This window comes from Schistocerca gregaria, chromosome 5 (assembly GCF_023897955.1).
Source record: "Schistocerca gregaria isolate iqSchGreg1 chromosome 5, iqSchGreg1.2, whole genome shotgun sequence".
NCBI lineage: Eukaryota > Metazoa > Arthropoda > Insecta > Orthoptera > Acrididae > Schistocerca > Schistocerca gregaria.
The window spans coordinates 379,155,158-379,171,025 of record NC_064924.1 but is presented as its reverse complement, the minus strand read 5'-3'; the positions used below and the strand labels follow the sequence as shown (position 1 = coordinate 379,171,025).

Here is a 15,868-nt window from a genome sequence, read left to right as displayed (position 1 = left end):
CAAAGACGCAATGGGAGGTAAGAAGTTCCGTTCTGATGAAGAGGTACGCCACACGGTGCACGAGTGGTTGCGCCGACTACCAAAAGAATTTTTTTCTAAGGGAATTTATGCACTTTATAAGCACTGGAGAACTTGCAATCAGCGTGGGGGAGATTATGTTGAAAAGTGATACAGCTTTGAACCACTTCTGCACAATAAATAATATTTAAAAAATATTTAAAGTTTTCATTTGACTCACCCTTGTATTTTGGAACAGTACTCCTTTAGCGATTTCTTCGTCCTATGTGCTGAGTGAAGTAGTAATTAGTCTTCATATGTGGAAAACATGTACCTCCAAATGTTAATACATTCACTTGTTAAGATTCATTCTTGTGATCTTACCAATTTTGCAGTAGTTCATGTATATGGTTTAGGTTCTGCATTTGCTGTATATTTAGAGTTCTAAAGTTTAACTTTACTGTATCCTTATTGAAGAGACAATTACTAATGGCTAAACTTTCCTACTTCACAGCAATCACGTTTGTCGCAGTTGGAATCTGATCTTGGTAAAGTCCGTGCAGAGTCTGAAGCTGAGTTAACAAGAGAAGTCGGCCCTCTACAAGAACAACTGCAGCTTCATGCACAGACTGTTGGAATACTTGTAGGGGAAAAGACGGAACTGCAATCAGCTTTAAACAAAAGTCAACAATTGGCAAAACAAAAAGCAGGTTGTTACAGTATGCTTGGAGATAATTTTATTTTATAGGTTGGAAACATTGCTTCACCCTTTGATGTGGTTGACCACCACAGCAATCAAAGTATCCTGGATCCTGAGTATGGTTGACTGCAACATCACTTTGGTACCAGCGTAAATGTACGAGGGCCGTTCCCCCCCCCCCCCCCCCCCCCCCCCCCCCTACCCAACCTCTGATAGGCTATAAATAAGAGACAAGTTCATAGAAAAAAATTATTTTATCACCAAAAGTTTTGTACACTTATGGTTACTTTTCAACAAAATCACTGAAAAGATTTAGACATTTATCGTACCTGTGAACAAGCTTTCCAATAACCTCTTCAAAAAATGTTGCCGCCAATGATTTCAAACGTTGTTTTGAAGATCTTCATTGGTTTTAAAGTGCTGCCCTCCTAGTCACGACTTCAGTTCAGGGAAAAGGTGAAAGTCGCTGAGTGCCAGGTCAGGACTGTACAGCGGATGATCAAAAATGTCCCATTGAAATTGTGCAAGGAACCATTGGGTTGTGCCAGTAGTGTGTGGGTGAGCATTGTCATGGATCAACACTATTTCTGAAGTCAGCATTCCTTATTGTTTGGTTGAATGGCTATCCACAAACATTGTAAAGTTACACTATAAGCAGCTGCATTGATAGTGGTTCCAGGCTGCACTAAAGTCTACAAGCAACACACCATTTTGGTCCCAAAACACGGTAACCATAACCTTTCTACCTTTCTGTTGTTGAAGTTTTTTTTAATTTGGATGCATCAATTTTTCTGATTGTGTCATTTTGTTTCCAGTTTGTCATATTGGATCCAAGTTTCATATCCAGTAACAATTGATTTCAAAAAGTTCTCTCCTTCATTGTGATAATGGTTAAGGAAATCCAAAGCTGACTCCATTCATTCACTTTTGTGGGAGTTCGTCAACATTTTTGAAACCCAACAAGCACAAAGTTTTTTGTACCCTAAATGTTCAGTAACAAGAGAGTGTACGACAGATCTTGAAGCTTCTGGAATTTCCGTAGACAAAGCAGTTATGGTGAACCTATGATTTTTCTCTAACCATTCTGTCAACTTATTCAACAAGGTTGGCTTTAACGACAGACTTGTGTCCTTGGGCTTCTTCATCATGCACGTCATTTTGGCCATCTTTAAACTTTCGGCTCCATTCACGCACAATACCATTAGTCACAAAGTAATCACCATACTCTCGGCTCAAACTCCAATGAATTTCTGCTGCACTATTCCCTTCTGCTTGCAGAAACCGAATTACATTTCATAATTCACACTTGGCGAGAGCAACAATGGCTGCAGCCATGTTTACGTGGCTGTTGCAATGCAGACTGTTGCCTTGAGGTTGGCAATGGTGAAGTGTGTAGTGCAAGAGTTTCTCATTAGCCAACAGAGAAAAAAAAGAAAAAAATGGCCCTTGTAGTTTGATTGGCTGCTGAAATAGTTTTGACATGTAAGATTGTTTTTCATTGAACTGAGATGAAATATGAAATCTAATCGACTGTAGAGCTATTGGCACACTATCTGCATCCCTTATCATTTGGTCTATACCCAAAAGATGGTGTTTAAATGTGTAGTATGTGACTGACTTCTCACTTCAAAGTCAGCACTTTGTTGGGAACTCATGAATTGTTGTACACTGCTGTAAAGCCAACAGATGACAATACAATGTAAAAAAAAAAAAAAAATGATTTCATTGTCAGTACTTTCAACAGAATTTCGCCACACTTTGAGTTTGCTGTAAATCCAACTGAACAACACACTGGATGTGTTTGGCACTCAGCACATGGTGAGAGGAGTGACACAGTTACATCTGACCCACATCTGCTAAATATCACATGAAGTAGACAAAGGATTAATCATGTTTGACTATGTTAATTAAAACTGAGATCTTAAGTAGAATTTAATAAAGAATCATTTTCTCTCTCATTGCTCTTTCTGCTAACTGTCTGAGGGCGCAGAAAAATTCTTTGAGGCAGAATACATACTGGGATGTCACCGTTAAGAGTTAATGAAAGAGAACATAGAGATGTTGAAAATAACATCACACACTGCTTGAATGACTTGTTAGAGATTGAAATAATGAAGCTATTTTTTGTTGTCAGTTCTGATTACAATAAAATCAATGCTGTATTGGAATGCAGGCTTTCTCGGCAAATCTGACAAAGTTTACTGGAGTCAAGACGTCATTCTGTGTCAATGTTTTGACAATTTTCCTACTTGTTACCCTCAGGTTCATGTTCATTGCATATCTTAATAGTCGCGGGACCACAGGCTCCTCTGCCTCGTCTCCAGTGGCTGAATCATTAGGATGCCTGCAGAAATGTGTCACAGACAGTGATGGAGAGAGAGCCGTACTTTAGGGAACGGGGAACAGGGGGGGGGGGGGGGGGGGATGAATTTGTGGCACACTGGGGGGGAGGGGGGTGTCCATGCGACATGTCCTTGCACTGCCTGTCTATTCCATGTGCTGCCTTCATGCCCTTTACAAGATAGTGCTCTTAGTATATTCTTTCAACCGCCACATCCCATGCAGAGATAGCTGGAAACCACTATCCCAGTTGACAAGATTATCGTGTACTTTTATCTCCATTGCCCCTCTGATGATAGTCCCAGATCCAGTTTTCCCTCCACAGCTCCTTTGTCTGTTCAAAGTTAAGGATATGACCTTCATTCAGGCTGTGCTCTGCAACTTTAGATTTGTCCATTTGGCCAAGTCGAATGCTTTTCACATGTTGTGAGTGGTGCTACGAGGTACACCTCTGTGTGTGGCCAGTGTACTGCTAGCTACATTCGCAGATATCACTCAAGATGTCTGTAGTCCTAATTTGTCTTTAACTGAGGCAAGCATTTTAGTCAGTGAACCGAAAATGGTTCTGATGTTATTTTTCTCCAGAATCCTGGCAATCTTGGGTCGTGAATGGTCCAGTGTATAGGAGGAACGCCAGATGCTTTGTGTCGCCTACCGGGTCATCTTCTTGTTCTGCCAGAGAGTGCCTCTTATCTGTGTTTCTGTGTAGCCATTCCTGCAGAAGGTTTTGTGAAGATGCTGCAACTCGGTGGGTGGACTGTCCTTGTCGCATGTGGCTATGTTCTACGCACCCAGGGGGTGAGCATGGATTTCCATTGTGCCTGATGGTGGCAGCTAGTTGCATTTAAATACAGGACCATGTGCATTGTTTTCTTTAGACAGAATGTCTCAGCATGCCATTAGTTTTCTGCTTTATTGGGATATCAAGGAAAGGTAAGTATCTGTTTTATTCTACCTCTTTAGTAACTTCATATTGTCATGTATGCTGTTAAGGTGGTCAGGAAATTCTTGCAGGTTTTCTTTACCATGCAGCCACACCACAAATATGTCGTGGCATGCGTTTCATGAGCCGTTCCCACAAAGTGCTCCATATGTATAGATTTGCAATGCCAGGTGCTAGGGGCTCTCATGGAGACTCCATTTAATTGTTGGTAGAACTTTCCACTGCCTAGGAAGTAGGTGGTAGTGAGTATGTGGCAGGAAAATTCCACAATGTCTTGGTCAAAGTGACTCCCAAATAACGTCAAGGAGTCTTTTAGTGCTGTCCATGTGAAAAGCGACATGATATCGAAACTTACCAGGAGATCAGCCTTGTCCAGATAAGTTTCCAGAAGCATCTTCACAAACTCTATTGAGTTTTTGATATTGTGTGAACAGTGACCCAAGAGAGGCTTTAGTAGCTGCACCAAGTGTTCAGTTATCCCATATATTGCTAAGTTTATTGCATCCACTATGGTACACAGTGGAATTTCCTTCTTGTGTATCTTTGGGAGGCCATACAGCTGTGGTGATATCGCTGCTCTTGGTTACAGCCTTCTGACCATATCCTTTTCCATTCCCGAGTTGTTTAGGAGTGAAATGTTCTTCCTTGTCACTGTTGGCGTAGGATCACTTTCTACTTGATTACAGACTGGGTTTTGTACTAGCGTCTTGGTCTTCTCCCAGTAATCAGTTGATTGTAGTGGTACTGTCACATTGCCTTTATTGTCATGTATTGCCTTGTGTTCTGCCACAGAGATGTTTGTTTTTGGCAGTTTTGCTTTGTCAATGACCCTGCAGGTCTCTCTCTCTCCAGTGAGCACAATCTTGTGCTCTCACTCATGGCTTCCATTTTTTGGCCACAAAGACCTGTGGTGGTCATTTTTGTTGTTGTCGTACAGTCCATCGCCATCCGGATCTTTACCTCGATGGCCAGTCCCTCAGTGTAGTGGACTCTCATCATTTCTTGGAACTGGTCTTTGGTGCTCAGTTGACATGCCTTCCCCATCTTCATCAGCTAAATCGGACATGTTGGTTGCACTTCAGTGCTCTTCGCTGTCTCAGTAATACCAACTGGGGTCCAGACCGCTCTACTGTGATAGTGCTTTACACAGCATTGGTCCAGCCCTGTCTAGATTACAGGAGTCTTGCATATGAATCAGCATCACCTTCAGCTTTACAGATATAGACTCCAGACTCCATACACCGTTGTGGAGTATGGCTGGTAACGGGTGCCTTTCGGACTAGCTCCATGATCAGCCTCCTAGTGGAGGTAAGGGTTTTACCATTGCGGTTTCTGCACCAACAATGGTTGATTGCTTATGTGTTAAGCATTTGATGCTCCCCAGAGCGTCTGAACTACCATCTCTTCTCTCCAAATACAGAGATCCACCTCCCACAACAGTGGCCCATGTTTTGGGGTTAACATTGTCACCCACATCTGGTCTCTTTTTCCAGAACTCCAGCTTTCCCCTCTACCATCTGTTCTCTGGGGGCAGCCCACATACTCCTTCATAGTGCATCCTGCATCCACAGCTCTGTATTGGCCTCTTAAAAGATGTGAAAGACTTGGCTCATCCTGAGGGCCTCTGCCGCCAATTCTTCTCCGTTCTTGACACAGTTTGGAGTTCAGAAGTAGTCTATACTGCTGGCTCAATGGTTTCCAGTCATGATGGCTTTCCTTACATTAATGCGGGAAGTAATGAACTCTGCTTCTTGCCAAAAGGCTGCAGTGTTTTCACTGTGGAGTTGGTAACCATCTCTTGTGACCTTGAGCATATCTGTGCTTGCACCAGTGAGTCCTTCCTCAACTGTAGCGATTCTTTGAGTAGTTTACGAGCTCTCAACTAGTGTTACGCTTGCCACCCCTTGGTCCTGACCATCCAGGATTCGTTTTATGCTCTTGAACAGTGTCAACCATCAGTGGTCTTTGTCTGTATCCTGGGTCGTGTAGGGATCCTGGAGAATGAACTTGCTGACAGGCCAGCCAAATTGGCTATAGGTATGTCACCTCTTGAGATCACTATTCCAGAATTGGAACTTCAATCGGTATTATGCCGTCAAGTCCTAAGGATTTGGAATATGGAATGGTATACTCCTCAGTCTTTGCTGAACTAACTAGGCTGATAAAGGACTTTGTGGAGATCCTTGATTTGAGCCTCACTCAAGGACTCCATCGGCCATTGCAGGCTTTGCATCGTTGTATTTGGCTGACTCATTGTCATATCTTCCATTGTGAGGCCCACCCCACTGTTGTGTGTTGTGATGCCCATTTGATGAGGTCCACATTTTGCAGGATTGTCCTAACCTAGCCACTTTGTGATGGGCGGCACCACCGGTGTCAGCAGTCAATGCATCTGTGGGTGACCTGGTTTTATGGTTTATTCATGAAGGTGGTTTTAACTGTGCTCTCCAACAGGGGGTGCTTCAGCCTTATCAGCGCATTAATGATTTGGCAGGACACCCTGTTGCCTCCTCTGCACTGAGCAGGCAGGGGCTGTGTGGAACCTTGTGGCCCGTCTTAGCCTTTGCCCTACTCAATCTTATGCTCTTCCTCCCCCTTCTTGATTGTTCTGTTTGACTGGGTGTTCCTTCCTCTGTTTTCTTGTGCTTCTCTAAACCTTTCCATACCTGTAGTCTTTTCGGAGTACTTTGGGTGGGGTGCCTCTGGTACGTGGGGAGGGGTATGTCCTCCATTGCACTTTCTGCCTTTGGGGTCCTCTGGTTGCTCCCTGCATGAGGCATCTCACTCCTTTTTTTCCCTTTCCCATTTTCTACTTTCTTATTCCCTTATCTAGGCTTTTTTGTTCTTTCGTAGACCTTGGTCTCCTTCCCTTAGGTTTCACACCCTAGGCCCTCCTATGGTGTGTAGTTTTGTTGACTTGTCTGTTACAGTCATAGTTTAGTCCCTTTAATCATTAAACCAACCAAACAAATGGGGAATCAAGAATGTCGAGGGAGCCTTTCAGGGAATTCACTCTGGTACTGCCAAAGCGGTAAGGAGATAGACCTGCAGGGTCATTGACAAAGTAAAAATGCCGAAAACTGAAATCTCTGTGACAGAATGCAGGCTGATGTGTGACCTCTGTGAAGACGAAGACACTGTCTTCCTAACAACTGATAAAAGCAATATGATAGTACTACTACGAACAGCTGACTACTGGAAGTAGATCAAGATGTTAGTTCAAAACCTATCCTAAAAGCAAGTAGAAAAGGATCGTACTCCAACGGTGACAAGGAAGACCATTTCACTCCTACAACTTGGGAATGGACAAGAATGTGGTCAGAAGGCTGTACCTGAAAGCACCGATACTACCAGGGCTGTATGGCCTCCCAAAGACACGCAAGAAGGGAGTTCCAATATGTCCACTCGTGGACACGGTAAATTCACCAATATATGGGATAGCTTAACACTTGGCGCAGCAACTATCGTGGGTCACTCTTCACACCATGTCAAAAACTCAACAGTTCATGAATGTGCTCGAAAAAATGTATCTGGTCAAGGGCAATCTCCTGTTTAGTTTTTAAGTCGCCTCGCTTTTCACACAGGTGTTGCTAGAAGGCTCCTTGACATTACTACATTTTGACCAAGATTCCGTGAAACTGTTCTGCCACATGCTCACTACCACCTGTTTCCAGTGTGGCAGAATACTCTACCAACAGTTAAACAGAGTTGCGATGGGATCTCCCCTGCATCAGTTTATTATAATTTTTAATTTTATTTTAACGATTGATGGTAGACCAATTTGTGGACCTTTTGATCCAGTATGTCAGAATGCCTACCATATTCGCGAAAGGAACTCCTTATGCAAGATATTCCTTTTAGATAATTCCATATTTCCAATTGTTTCATTAATAACATTAAAGAGTTGTTTGGTAAATAACTTGCTGTATAAAATTTTTACACACTTTCTCTCAGGTGAAGTGGAAGAACTGCAAGGGCGTTTGAAAGCATCAAGGCACAAAGTTGCAGAACTGGAAAAGGAATTGTCAGCATCAAATACAAGCAATCAGCAGTTGCAGGTTATGGTTAAGGAACTGTCAGCAGAAGTGGAAAAATTAAAAGTAGAAAATAAATTAGTGACAAAGCATTTGGAAGAGACTGAAGAAGAGAAATCAGAAATACAACAGAAATTGAATACAAAGACATCAGAAATATCATCACTTCAGCAGCAGCTACAAGAGAGGCAGTCTCAACTTTCCCTAACCCAGCTAAGAATTCAGCAGGTAAGAGAGAGAGAGAGAGAGAGAGAGAGAGAGAGAGAGAGAGAGAGAGAGAGAGAGAGAGAGAGAGAGAGAGAGAGCACTAACAGATGTATCACTCCCAATAACATCACATAGTCTCACTATGTAGACAACACTTATATGATTAAAATGTTAAAACATTGATGCATAGTCATGATCAGGAACTGTATACCAGTATCTCTTTCCCTTTGCTATCCAAATGCTGACTATGGAGGGAGATCAAAACTTAAATGAGAGGACAGCCTTTTGTAAGTGATTGTCTACAGCTGTTAAACAATTGGGAAAAGCGTGTTTTTCATAATACAAATGTCATAATAGCCTGTCTTAACATAGCCCATATTGTAGTGTTTTGAAAATTTTGGTGTAAATTCTAGAACCACTCGGCCTTCTACCGTCTCGAACACGCGATATTTTAGATGTGAAAGTGGGATGCTAGAATCCTACCTACTGCACAGCACCTGTTTGTGTGTGCAGGTGTGAAATCAGTCGCGAGCAGAAGGTAGACGCAACAGCCAAACGGCACCGACACATACTTGTCGGGCAATCCATGTAAGTTCTAGTGAAAGTATACGGACGAACTGTGGAACTTCTAGGTTATTCTGTGCTAATCACATCAGTGACCATTGTTACAAATAACAAGAACAATTGAATTCTTGATCTTGCTGGAGGCAAGATGTATTTTATGATTTGTTCATTTGTTCGTAATAGAGTTATGGTTGTTAAGCCAACTCTTTGCTAAATATATTTAAATAGGCTTCAGTCTTAGTGCAACTGTAAGAGAACTTCTGATTGAACCGATTTCGTACTAGTGTCAGAGCGCAGTCATTTGAGTGAAAACTACAGTTTTCTTCAGCCATGTGGTAGGGCCAGACTTCTTCAATTGCAGCTCAGTAAACTCATGGTCTGTTGCTGAATTTGGCTGGAACAATGAAGTTACACTTCTGGATGACATAGCAACAATTTCTGCCTTTTTATGTTTACTTGAATTTAGATGTTGCTCAGTGTCACTCTTCCCCCCCTTGACACACACAAAACTTGATGTTACAAATGGTGCAATGAACATCAGAATCGGATCACATTTTCTTAATGAACATTTACTTGTGATAGAAGATAAAGTAAGAGGGAAAAAGACTTACTATCTGTTGATTTATGCATAATTATCATGAGTTAATTTAAAATTCTCTATAAGTTGCAAGTTCTGCACCATAGGCTAAGATACTTTCTTATCTTGCAACACAACAATGAACATATGCTTTCATTTTCGCTCTCGCCAAAGTAATGCATGTCACACTCTGACTGTCACTAAGTTTCTGTGAGAAAGTAATCAAATTGTCAGAGTTAAGCATGCACACCAAAACAATGTCGGTAGAGCTGCCATTTAGATGATTTTGTTTCATAACAAATTTTGACCATCAATAACGTAACTTTTGTTCGTAGAATTTATGAACATAAAGATTTAAATATTACATTACATAGTACAGAGAATAAAAAATAAATGCTACTTTTCTAATAAAATGGGAGAAAGAGACATCCTGACAAACTCTGTCAGGGGACACCAGGACCACAGGTTGAAAAATGGTACTGTCCCAATCAGAAGGGGACATCTGGTCACTGAAGACAATATGAGTATGACTTTTATACCTTGTATTTAATTGGATGCTCTATGTAAATGACCCTTTCATCTATGCCACAATGACATGTAACATAAGTGAACACAAACTTGGTCTTAAAATAGTAAAATATTTACTTTTCCTGTTATGAGATAAATCAAATTGTCGCTGGTAAAAATATAGAAAAACTGCTCTCTTAGAGTTTTGTAGCAGATCTTAATGGATGCAATTTATATTTTAAACTGTGGGTTGTCATTCCCTACTGTTGACTTTCCATATTTAGAACACAGCATGGAAAGTGAAGTTTGGAACATGTGCTTCTACTACAAATAGTCAGGGCTTTCAGTTGACATCCAGTTGGTAGTAAGACCTTGGAAGCTTATAATAATCCCTGATATTTTCATTTGGTAGCATTTTCTCCATTTACTGCAATTCTTCAAATGAATTATCATTCTGCAAGTGTCCTTTTGCTTACTCTACTCACAATAAATGATTAATTTACTTCTTTACACATGTAGTAGCTTTCTTTCACTTAGAATACCCTCAATAAATACATAATTATCTTCTGTACACCGCACATTCATGTATTCAGTAAACTGACTGAAAGTCCCACTCTTAGCAACAGAAAAACCAATTTATTATCCTTTAGTATTTTAAACTGGCATTTTTTCTGATTACAACAATAGTTCAAAAGTTGTGTATTCTTTATCAATATTCCCACCCTGTTCAACAGCTCCTCCTTTATTATTTTTTTTCCTCGTTGTTGACATTCATGAAACTGTGATTTGAAGTTGCTTTCACTTCTTTCAAAGCAAATTGTGCAGACTGTTTAATTGCTACAGAAATCAGTAACTTGCTTGAAATTTTATGATATTTATCACAAAATTCAATCACCTAAGCAAATCTGAGAACATTGTTCCTTTAACTTTCTGACTTAGTAAACACTGTTGTTCCTTTAACTTTCTGATTTAGTAGACACTGTATAAGCCTAGCATACCTTAAAAATTTCAACACATTGACTTCATAAGTGTCTTCCCCAATTGTACTATACATCACCATAACTGTCTAGGTAAACAGCCTTGTGAAGAGGATAGAGTGCTACTCACTGCAAATATGACATGTTGAATTGCAGGCAGGCGTAAAGAAAAGACTGTTGCACATGTAGCTACTGGAGGTAATGGTCATGTGCACATGAAGTGTGCTTGCTTGTGTGTATGTGTAAATATTATATATTTTCTTTCCTATAGATAGCTCAGTTTTTGCCATGAACACGTATATATGCCCAAAGCGAAACTTTTTTTTCCCCACTATACATTGATGGCCTACACAAATTGTTTAATACTAATGGTGCATAATTGTTTACAATAAGAGGGCAGAACATATCCTTTTGTTGCTCGCTGCAGCCCCCTCATTGCAGATAATGAGTCTCCGTTGATAAAGGACTGTTTCTACAAGTGCCATAATTAGGAAAACATATTCTGGAGCATCATCCTTATTAGGCAGTATCTCTGCATATATATCAGCACAGTTACATATTAAAATTTGGTACCTTTTTAATCATTTGTAATAGATATTCATTATAGGGCTTATTTTTCGTTTACTTTTTCAACTATGACTTCAGATTTGTTATATTGGCAATCAGAACATTTTGTTTCTTTACTTCAGTGTTCAATATTTTTTGTCAGTTTCGCATCATGTTCAATCAACTGATGCACAATACCTTCCTTTTTTCTGATGTTTCAATCTTTTTATCAACTGCATTTTCTGTCTTATTAAAATACACTTGTTTTCTTTTGTTCAGCGGGCAAATTTGTTATTATCTGTTTTTGTTTGGTACCTCTGCTATCAAAGAACTCTCGTATCTCATCCCTAACATCTTTTAACATTTTACATTCTTGGTGATACATTTCCTAATCTATTTTCATTCCTTCCTCCCTTGTACACTCTCTCTCTCTCTCTCTCTCTCTCTCTCTCTCTCTCTCTCTCAATTCCCCATTTCCTATTAAGATTTTTCGCTGCACCCTTCCTAACCTGTGTGTCTCAACATTACTCAGTTTTATCTGATTTCCTTGCACTGTTGACCTCCTTAACATTTCCCTCTGTTTTTCATAATTAGCGTACATGAATTTTCCTTTACTGTAATATTCCTCACCTACATTATAATATGTATAATACACTGCCTATCATGCTTAGTTTGTGACAGCTTTGATGTTTCTTCTCATGCCGATCAACCATCTGCCACTGAAGCATATGAACTACATCTGGTTTGCCTGGTAACTAAAGAAGCGGGGCAACCTGTAGCACATCCATGCACATGTTTCCAAATAAAAAAAAATCAAATTAAATAAAGCAGCAGGGAAAGAAATTGTGAGTTCTGAAGGAAAAATTTTGCAATATGAGATTGAAATAAAAGTTAAAAACGGACTTACTTAAACACAGAGTTTTTAGTAGCACCACAAACTTGAAGATATTACCTCTTTTTGCACACCCCAGGTATAGGCTGTAACCTGATTTTACTGTACTTGTTGATGTCTCATGAACTTCTTTTTTGCTTCAGAGCTTCCAATCATTATACTTCTAGAGAGTGATTTTGTAAGTTTTGTCCTTATTTAGGCTAGCCATGAGTATTCAATAGCTTCAGCCTCAGTTTTATAATATTCATCTGCATTATTGTCGATTGAGTACTGAGTTACAAGTGCTGTAACTACATAAAAGCCACTAAGTGTGCAGGATGGTGGTGATTTTTAGTACTGGTATTAAATTAACTTTTTATTGTTCTTGTTTTGTTTTGTGAAAGTAATGCAACAAGTTCATTTATAACTCATAGTAACAATTATTCTTCTTTATTGAAATAAGTGATAAAAGTGTGACTCAACTTACTGACAAGATATCTACAATGAAACAATTGGAACAAGGTACAAAACACATGTTCACCTGTACCTCATCATGACGGTGCTCAATCTTTTTCCAACAATAATACAATTTGTATCTTTAGGTAACCTGTTAAAAAATGTTCTACCAAAAGGTTTCACTATGTACACCTACTTCAGTTCAAATTGAAATGATTGTGTAATGATGTAAGTTTCTTTGCTACTATTTCAGTTAAGTATATCTGGTAACACAGAGTTGGACAGCCAAATGGAAACATTAAATCAGCAGAAAATTAGTTTAGAGCATCAGGTGGCACAACTTCAGCAAGCAGTTAGGTCTGTTACTGCTGAAAGAGACCAAGCAAGTCAGCAGTACCAGCAGTATGTTCAACAACTCAACTCCCAGCTTCAGAGTTTGGCTACGAAGGTAACTGTAATACTTTGTAATTATGGATCCTGTCTTCTTTTTTTCCGTAAATGTTGACAGCATGCCATCCATCACAGTCTAAAGCTTTGTTACCATTGCTCATTCTAACTTTACTACTACTACTACTACTACTACTACTACTACTACTATTACTGTGTACATTATGTGAATCATGTTCCACAGATTCCATGGAGAGGAGTGGGAAGCAGTCAGAGCTGTACATTTTGTTTTAGTGCTGTACAGTAGAATGATTTATTTTTTATTGAAATGTTACACTATAAAAGTGCTAATGTAAATTGTAATATAACCGAAAGCTTCAGATCACTAGTTTCTGCCACGTTATGCAGACAAAAGTAATCATTTTCTCAGTTACATTGTTAGGGATAATGAGACATTGGTTTTTCTATGTGAATGGCGGTACCTAGTAGTTTTCTGCTGCTGAGTTGCTGTTCTAAACAGTGTCCCATACCAGCAAACCAGTTTCATCTCTACATGCAGTTACTCACACTTCAAATAGCTGGTCTATGCACAGCTCCGTTTAAAATGAACAGCTCGATGTACTCATAGGGTTTAGCGCCGCACATCTCCTTTCATGCCCTGCAGCCAATTCACTGTAAATAATTATCTGTAGCTGCAACCGCGCAGTAAGATAGTCTGTGCATTGACAAGAATTGCACAGAAATAAATAAAAAAGTGAAATGAATAATTTAAGAGCAAGGATTTTATTCTAACATTTGTAATTGATGTAGACAACAGAGAATTATGTTGAATAATATTTATTCAAGAAAGGATGTCTCGAGCAAACAGGAAATGGTCTTACAAAATTCAGTTGAAGTACAGACATTAAATACTGTCATTAAATGCGGTAAAGTTACATTGAAAGTGATGTGAGAATGTTTGCAAAATCTCCAAACTAAATAATCATCAAACCCATGAAAACTAAGTGTATTTTGTGGTGACAATATACGAAAGATTCACCAGCTCACAATAGTTCAGAGTTCAACATGATGATTCATAAATTAACACTTAGGGTGTAAAGAATTGCAACTCATACTCGATCTACTCTCAGTTCCCAATGCAAGTGGAAAAATTTAAAGTCCTACTCAGGAGCACAGTCAGATGTCTCAAAATATAAACTCCTTTCAGAAGCTAGAGTATTGTAGCAGTTGTTAACCACCCAGAATCAGTCACAGGTTGTATGCACCTCGGACAAACGAGAAATCTGGGAAAAACCCGGGACATTTTTCATCCGGGAAAAACCTGGTAATCTTTTTAGAATTATGGGAATTTTTCATTGTTTTAGTTTTCATTTAAATTTTTCTAATGTTGATTGGTAAGGACTGATGCTCTGACACAGAATTTTACTGTATCCTACCACTGCAGAACAATACTGCGGCTATAAAACACAAATGAGACAAAAAATCAAAATAAAACTTAAGCTGCAAAGGAAATGCGCCATTTAAAACAACGAAATACAGTGCACACACAAGCATTTGCCGACAGCGAAATGTGTCATAGGCTTTAGTATGAATGTTATGCAGTTCTTCATAATAACAAACTGCTTCCGATGACCGTGGTGTCGCAACTGTTCTCAACAGGTTCATTTGAATGGTTGCTAGCGGGCTCATGCGCAAGCACAGTCTAGAGTTGTATGAGCAGTACCTTCTACTGCTTCTAGCTACTTGAAGTGTAGCTGTTAGGAGTGTTACCTGTATCAGCAGTTGCAATAAACAGCCAGATTCTACCTGGGAAAATTTTTCTTACGCGCCCAAGCTGCCAGATTCACACATGTGCAGAGTAGTCCGAGTTGTAGCAGGGAAGGGGAATAGTCTCCACTTTTAGTGATTTTGTTGTTTACTCTTTATTTACAGCTCTCATGTTAAATGAAAACAAAATATAATTCTGTGGCTGTGAGCTTATCAAGTGAATTAAAATAATTCACATAATTATGGAAGACTAAAATATGTTATTAGTTTCAGTTTTCAGATTTTATTTTATTTCCACATTTTTAGCAGTAAAGCATTAATCGCCTTGCAGAACATTAAATTATTTTTGTCAATCTACTAAAGAATTTTGCCTTTATTAGGTTTTTTTTGCAGAGGCAGTAAATTTATTTGAAACAAAGTGTTGCCTCCCACACCATTAGTTAGTTTCAACTATTTGTTGAATTTCAAATGCACATTTTCATCTTCCAACACATACAACATTACGCATTAAAAACAACCAAACATGAGCTAATACAGTACCAGTACTTGAAGAAAATTTGCATCCCAAGAAGCTTAATATCAGGTTGGGGCCTACATCTTTGTGAATCTGGACACATGAATGTGCACTTTAAGCCAAATTATGCATTTTAGTACTATTTACGAAATTCTGATGTTCTCAGAGTATCATCTGATGTCCTGTTTCGTTTATGATGTAATGTTAGATCTCTTAATGTTATGCAAGATCCGTAAATGCTATATACATATGAACATACAGGCTTCCTATGTCATCGTAGTTGCGTAGTTTTCTGGCATTGTCTGATGATAATTGCTGAAACGAATTTCTAACAGGTCACAGGAAAATTTGCAAATGGTGGTTTGAAAAACATTACTTCCAAAGTAAATTTAATTTTATACAACGTGAATTACGTTACGCACAAGAATGTCCTTTGAATTTCTTAAATCACAGAGCATTTGACTCTCGTTTAAAGCTTAAC

General features: G+C 39.2%; 1 protein-coding gene across 1 annotated transcript in view; it reads left to right on the top strand.

Annotated features, from left to right (window-relative positions):
- The window catches only part of LOC126272044 (golgin subfamily A member 2-like), a 101,991-nt gene that overhangs the window by 47,449 nt on the left and 38,674 nt on the right, over nt 1-15,868 (top strand). The window contains exons 4-6 of the mRNA XM_049974558.1: nt 512-707; nt 7,935-8,242; nt 12,973-13,167. Coding sequence (XP_049830515.1) covers nt 512-707; nt 7,935-8,242; nt 12,973-13,167 — 699 coding nt within the window. The remainder of the gene's footprint in view (nt 1-511; nt 708-7,934; nt 8,243-12,972; nt 13,168-15,868) is intronic.